At 43.6% G+C, this 7,672-nt stretch overlaps 1 protein-coding gene across 1 annotated transcript in view; it reads right to left on the bottom strand.

Annotated features, from left to right (window-relative positions):
* Positions 1 to 7,607, bottom strand: part of PPAT (phosphoribosyl pyrophosphate amidotransferase) — a 47,099-nt gene extending 39,492 nt beyond the window's left edge. Inside the window, exon 1 of the mRNA XM_071743481.1 lies at positions 7,137 to 7,607. Coding sequence (XP_071599582.1) covers positions 7,137 to 7,264 — 128 coding nt within the window. The 5' untranslated portion in view covers positions 7,265 to 7,607. The remainder of the gene's footprint in view (positions 1 to 7,136) is intronic.
* Positions 7,608 to 7,672: the final 65 nt, after the last annotated feature.

Genomic DNA, 7,672 nt, shown 5'->3' with positions numbered 1-7,672 from the left:
AGCCAATTTTATAACTCATTGTTACAAGCAGATCTCTTTTTCTTCATGCTAGTCTGAGCAATCTGATGCTTGCTGGATCCCCTGTAAACCAGTTCAGCTCACTAACAGGACAGACAACTATTCCAGTTAGGAGGAAAAAAAAAAAAAAAAAAAAAAAAAGGCAAAGTGTTTTCTTCTATGTGAGTTAAAGCAGCCCAGTGGGTTCTAAGATATGCCAGTCCTGACTTTGATAGCTCAAGTGTTGTTTTTGCTACAGAGTGACTGCCCTCCAAGAAGAAAGGCTTAACCTGAGGCAGGCAGTTAGCACTGCAAAGAAAAACTGCACTTAAAATTCTGAGTGATACACAAGGAACCAAATCTTTCCAAAACTTTGCTGTCATTCAGTACAATGTCCCCAAAAAATTTTATCTTTTCCCAAGAAATAAAAAAACACTTATTTTATTAATTAAAATAAGCAAGTCTTTAAAAAATATAAATGTTTTTAAATGCTGTTGTTCGGAGAGAAATACACAAAAGCACTGAGGCAAAGGATTGTCTTAAATTGTTAGTAGGTCAGAGCAGAGAGCTGCAGATCACACTTGCAGTCTCTACTTGGAAACTGCTCATATCAACACTAGAGGGCAGACAGGAAGCAGCAGAAAAAAAGAAATACACAAGGGGCTTTCCAAGTAAAAGTTTTCTTCTCGGGAAACTTCCCAGAGAGGGATTTACCTGACAAGCAAACGTCAAAAGAAGTGGATTTCCCTCTCTGTGGGATTCCACTTCTATTCTGCTTAATGGATGAAAAGCATAACTTGCTTTTTTGCTCTTTTGTTAGAAAGCTATCTCCTTTCCTGCTTGTTCACATTTATTTTCAGTCAAAGATGGTTAAGAGGTGGGAATTGCATGAGGCATTTGGCATCATCTAATATTTATGTGCTACTCCCATTTCTACAGATAACAACTACTTGAATATGCAGGATGCTGAGATAAAGTGGCATCAAGACAATGTTTATTCACTGAAATTGTAGTTATTTCACATCACCTTTCGCTTAGAGTCAAAATAACACAAATGTCCCACCCTCAGCATACAGTTTGTCTGCCTCCTGGTGACAGCATCTCCTGGGGCAGTGGGCTAAACAGAATATCACTAGAGTGAAATATTTATCAAAAACAAGCAAACAAAATCAGCTCACACACATACACCCAAAAAACCCAAACCAAAACAAAAAACCACCAAAAACCAAAACCAAAACAAACCAAACCAAAAAAAAAAACCCCAAAAAACCTAAACCTCAAAACCAGCATTAGTTAATCCAGGTCATCTTTCCAGTGTATTTTTATATCCACTTGATGTTGTGCTGTGGCTCTGCTCTGACCACAGCTTTACATTTGTGAGCCACACAATCTTTAATCTAGGCACACTTTTGGGCAAGTTTAATGAGCTAGGGACATCATCTGACACATGGCAAATGGTGCTGTGTGTAAGCATTACTGTACAGTAGAAAGGGTTTTGGAGGAGAGGACTTCTTAGACACAGACACAGATCCACACCATTGTTCTTTCTAGCAGAAAGGCCAGACCAAGTAATTTCCATGTAACTGGTCCTGGGAATATAAATATAAATAACGAAAATGATCCTGCTTAAAATTAAACCCAACACTAACTAGTGATGGCAAGAGCAGCAGTCCTATAAAATGAGATCTTTGCTTGTCTCCCTACTCAGATATCTGAACTATTACCAAGGTGGCAGTCACATTACTCTGAGGGCAAATCTGTCTCTTCCTCAGTTTGCAAAAGGCAATTCTGAAATGTTTGGTGTGTGGCAGATCAATGTCACCACTCTGACCTATATTAAAAGGTTCAATTATTTAAGCACACTCTTTCACTGAGATGAATGGGTCACTTTACTTGCCTTTGATAGGGCTGTTACCCAGCAAAGTCCTCTGAATGCCCCATTGATATTATTTCCTGGTAGACCAAACTATATGTGGGCCAAATGCATGGAGAATGAGCTTCAGGGAGCAGAAATTCTTTTTCGTTAGTTGACCCACAAGCAATATCAGCCTCACTCTTGGCTTACAAATCTCTCCCTCCAGACTCTCATCCTCTGTTCCTTCTCCTGCAGCAAGGTCTCCTTTGTGTTGGTACAAGCACTTATGTGGCCAACTAGTAAACTGACAGAACTGATTTAATTTAAAGCTAACATAATAAAAAGCCCCTCCAAACAACCCTGCTTTTTTAAGTTCAAGGAAAGTATCCTAAGACATGACATAAAGACCAGACAAGACAGTTCATTTGAACTGAACCTCCCAACATGAACCTTCTGAGCTGTGTACGACCCTACCTCCATCTATTAGGTTCAGATTTAAGGTATGGGCAGACAAGGCAACAGAGCAAGCCTGTGAAAATTACTGAAAGGCTTTATCATGCCTACATGGATAGACTGACTACACTCACTGTGAAGAAAAAAGAACAGTCTCACTCCAACTCCATGGCTAGGTTAGTGTAATGGAAAGACTGTTGGCCACAACAAATACAATGGCTGTCTCTGAAATGTTCTCTTGTATATAAATTTCAGCACCATCTCCCTCCTGCTTTTTCCACTCCTTCTTACACTGTCTCATTTCAGTTGGCTACTTTACATCCAGAGATAAGAGCTGAGACTAGATTGTGACTTATACAGCTAAGAGATCTAAACTTGGTCAGAATAAAAATCTGGCTTATCTTCCATTTCCGAAAAAGAGAATGCAGGGACCTGAGCACTGCAGGAAGTTATGTGAAAAACCCGAGCAGATAGAACAGCTCACCACAGCAAAAGAATCTTGCTCCTCCTCTCTTCCTGCAGCAGGAAGCTTTGAGGCATCTAATTAAGCTGGGCTGTTAGCACCTAGCAGAACAGAATGGCCTATAAAGGTAAATCAAGAGAGAACTAAAAGATTAAGTGTTACTGTATTCACATTCGGTGTTTCTGAAAGTACTCGAGAATGTTTTAACAGCACATACAGCATGAATATTCTGGTAAAACAGTATTCAGGCTCAATCCCTAGCAAGACAAACATCTTCCCAATATATTCCTAAGAGAGTTTACATAGAATTATGGTTATTACAAAATATGGCATTTAGAGAACTACAATTTTTAATGCTGCAGTTCTTGTATCTGAGGAGGAGTATAAGCTAAACTCATAATGGGTCCTTTAGATGAAATTATGAGGTAAATATGTTACGTATCAAAATATTAGGATCATTACCTATACCATATTCATGTTCCTCACAGAATTCCCATCCAAATTAGGAATATTGGCAATTTCAAGCTTTTTGTTTGAAAGCTTCCAATAGCTTGCTAACAGCCTTTGTAGCCAAGAGGTTGTGTCTAAAATGTTAATAAACACTTTCACTATGCTATATTGAGTGTAGGTATTTGGGAAGCAATCAGTAATTTTATTAGATTGAAAGAGAAGTAAAAATTCTTAACTTACACTGGTAATTATTTGGGTTCTGTTGTGTGGATTTTAATACCAGACAGTGACAAGAAAAGTAACAAAAAAGCATGCTAGCCAAGCCTCCACTCTCCCATTTACTTTCATTCTCCTGATAAATTCCGTATACAGACTCAGCTAAGTTGTGACAAGAGTATTCCCTGACTTAATAGGACTTCCACCTGCACAGAAGAGGCCTTTTTAAAGAGCTTTTCTTACAGTCAGTACTCAGTTTACAGTACACAGTATTACTGCCAAAAATATTTTACAGGGAATTTTGCAAGAAGTTAACAGAAATCACACAAATTCCTAGATTAACTTTGTGAATTTGTCCTGGTCAAGGACTCAAATGACGTTTAATAGATTTGTTAACTCAATGCACTCCTCCCTCTCTCACCGCCCCCAAGAAAGTCCCCTCCTTACCAATGACCTCTGACTCTATTTTGGCATTCTGGCAGTGGATTTTGCAGTGACTGCATTCCCTGACTTACAAATTGTAAAGATTATTTGGGACATCCACTTTTAAGCCTTTTGAATGTGGATGCCAGAGTAATAGCATTAGCTTTAGCAGCTTGAAAGTTTCAAGCAGAATGAAATTACACTGGGAATACAGCTGTAAAATGTGTAGAAATCAGATGAAAACCACTTAAAAATGGTCTCAAACTAAGTGATACAATGTTCTTAGTGTAGAAGGCCTTGATTAGCCTGTGAATAGGAGCATACTACATAATTCTCATTTTAAATCACAGTTCACCATTATAAAGTCATGTTCTAATTTTTGCTGCAAAAGTGTGAATTTAAGCCTCAACAATTTAGCAGCTGCTTCATAATTACGAACCAAACCAAACAAAAAGACACAACAACAACAACAAAAAATCTTTTTAAGTTGGTGCTTATGTCAAAACACTGAAATTCCAAGTGTTTCTTCTGGGTCTGCTCCAGAATCTTGCTTACAAATGCACACCGATTTTTCATGCAGAAACAATGAGCACTGCTCAAACTCAATTTTAAAGGTTTTGGTGGCATTACAAACATTGTCACTGAAGTAAATATGCTGTTACATCTTTTTAACACTGTTAAACTATCAACTAGTTTTAGGCCATTTATGAGAAACAGTGAAGTCCTTCACGTTTCTGCAATGAACTATGTCAGAACATCAAGTACAAAGAATTTCTGCTGCATGTTTTTGTGGCATTAAAAAAATGCTCTGGATCTTTATCTATACAGATGAGATTTGAAAGACCAGAAATTCGGAACATGTTCCAAAGAGCTGCCTCTTTTTGGTGCATAAGTCGTGTCAAAAATGCAGTTTGGTACAACTCTATGCTTGAATATTCTGGTTCTTATAACTCAAGATGAACTAAGGGCCACTTTCTGTAATTTGATTTATTGCACAGGACTAATTTGCCTATACAAGAATTTAAGGTCACTAGTCATTACCTAAACATCTTATTAATGTGAAGGTGAGGTCTAAGGACTATATTTTGTAGTGGCAAATCAAATTTCTGTTAGTCACCTAGGCCCTATTAGGATTGCTCACTAAAATTTACCATACCTTTCTATCATATTTACTTATTTTTAGAGAAATATGGCCAAGAGTCACTTCTTAAGTTTTTATGTTTAAAAGAACAGGCTTAGTGAAATATATTGATAAAGATAATGCTAAGAACAAAAATAGCTGTTATCCTATTACTTCTGAGTAGATGCCACCTCTTCTGAGCCGAAAAGTAGGGAAAATGCAGAGGTTAAGCAAGAAACATTAAAGACAGAAATGGGAACATTAATATCTCAGCTGTTTAATAGAATTTTTTGAGTGCTTGCAGAGGTAGGTACCTAATGGAACAGACTGTTTCACTTTATAGATGCAATGTTTACATGTCTAAAAAACTGTCCCCTAAAAATGTTGACAACTATTGAGTTAGAAGGTAAGACATAAAAGATAGTCGATGTATGCCTTAAGATGTGTAACTTCCTGTAGAACTTGTGAATTGCTTACAGTTTCCATCACATTAGTATTACTGTCTACAGTTGTGTCCTCCACAGAGGATATTTGCTATAAAACCTCATGAGAATCATATATACTTGTCAAGTGCCCATCAGAAAAAAAAAAAAAAAAAGGGGGGGGGGGGGGGGGGGGAAAAAAGGAAGAAAATGTGTATTGAAAAAAACCCATAAAATAAAGGTGCAGTGAAAATTGAGATAATAAGCTGCAAATTGAAATACATCAATCACTTTATTTCCAACTAAGAAACTCCAGGTCCATCCGTGTAACTGTGTAAGCACAAATGAGGTAAGACTTTTTTTCAAGCCTCTTCACAGAAAAATGGCAAAACCTTAAACGAGACTGCTGATTACACAGCTTTGTTCCTTGGATTCTCAGCTCTATTACTCCTAATAAAAACGTTTTTGATGGACACTGGCAAGTATATATGGTTTATGAATGATACACATGCAGCACAAAGAAAATTATGAGTCATGAAGGGATGCAGCATTTTACCAGTGAAAGTATATGAAATTCAGCCCTAAGACCCCCACAAAAATCTCAGTGTAAACATTTTCCTATTATTGGTCCAAAACACTTTCAGAGGAACCTTTACATGTCTGTGACCTCAAAAAAAGGAAGAACAAATCTCTCTTTTCTCTCTTCAGTGTATACATATTTAAAGAAACCTACCTCCCCAAACTGCCAGGAATGTGATTATTTAGTCCGGTTTTAGCAAATGGAAAGTCAAGCATAGTTCAGAGGCAGCCTGGCATGTACTACAAACCTAGCATGTGCGTGCCTGGCTGCGCTGTTTCCCACTAGGTGGATGTACCCGCGTGAAACCACTGAGAAATATGACTCGTAAATGTCAGTGCAGAACGTTATTACTTTGAATACCAATCGGAGGCAGGAACCAAAGTTAATTTGGCAGCTCTGCATCCACGTGGATCACAGTGAGAGTCAGCTAGTCTGGTTTACTTCGCGAGAGACACATCCGATAGAAAATTAAGTTCTATTACCTCACCGTGATGAATCTCAGAAGCCCTGGCTAGCGGGCACCTAGGAATGCTTAGGAACCACTCCGTTTCGGTAGTCTCGACACATGTGCATCAAACTTTCTCATGAGCATCTCGAGTCAAGCTAAAAGTGACGCCGGGCCCCGCCGCGACGCCGGCAGACGGTCACTGTCCCTGTGACACCGCCGCGGCGTGGCCGGGTGCCTGGGTGGGAGCTGCGGGCAGCAGCCGAACAGCGGGCTCATCCCCGCCACCCGGCCACGCCGCGGGCTCGGCGCACGGCGGCTCCAGGGCACCCGCGGGACGTACGTAAACGCGGGCGGGCGGCGCGGCCCCGCGCAACAGGGGCGGATGCGAAACGAGATGCAGCCCAGGTCCAAAGCACGCCCGGAGCCGCTCCTTCGACGGGGCCGCCCCGGGAGGGCGGGAGGCCGCGGGGCGTCAGGAAGGGACGGGACGCCTCGGAGCGGGCAGGCCCCCGGCCGCGCCGCTGCCCTCCCAGCCCGCTCCTGCCGCCGCCGCACCGGCGAACCGGGGCCCTCCAGGCTGCACGTGCCGGAGCGGGGCCCCGGCCACCCCCGGCGCGGCGGGGGCTGCGGCTGCGGCCCGCACATGGCCGGTTTGAGACGGTGGCCCCGTCCATCCCGCTGCTGAACCCCAGTGCCCCTCACCCCGTACCTGTGCTGCAGCCCCACCAGCCCCAGCGTGATCACATGGGGCACGTCCAGCTCCGTGGGCCACAGGCCGGAGGCGATGCAGCCGAACACGCCGCATTCCTCCCGGATGCCCAGCTCCTCCAGCTCCATGGCGTGGGCAGCACGTGGAGGCGGGCGGCACGGCTCCGGTTCCCACTCCCGCTCCCTGTCCCGGTTCTGCTCCCTGTCTCGGTCCTGGTCCCGGTCCTCGTCCCGCTCCCGCTCCTGGCCCCGCTGTGGCGGCTCCCGCGCGCTGCTGCCGGCGCCGCGCGCAGACAACAGCGCCGCGCCGCGCGGGGCCGCCGGTACCCTGCCGGGGCGGCCTCCCTCATTTACATACGGGGGGGCACCCCCGGCCCCCACGCCACCGCCTCGCCCGTCCCTTCCCCGCCCCCTGCCCCGCTTCCTGCCAGGCCCGCGACCCCGAAACCGCTGCCCCCGCGGGGCGTGTGTGTGTGTGTTTGCCTGTGGGGTGGGGGGCATGGGGGTGTCGGGGGCCGGGCGCTGCGCGGCGGCGGC

The sequence above is a fragment of the Heliangelus exortis genome, chromosome 4 (assembly GCF_036169615.1).
Source record: "Heliangelus exortis chromosome 4, bHelExo1.hap1, whole genome shotgun sequence".
NCBI classification, from domain to species: Eukaryota; Metazoa; Chordata; class Aves; order Apodiformes; family Trochilidae; genus Heliangelus; species Heliangelus exortis.
Note: the sequence above shows the minus strand (reverse complement) of the source record. Positions and strands in the feature narration are given on the sequence as shown.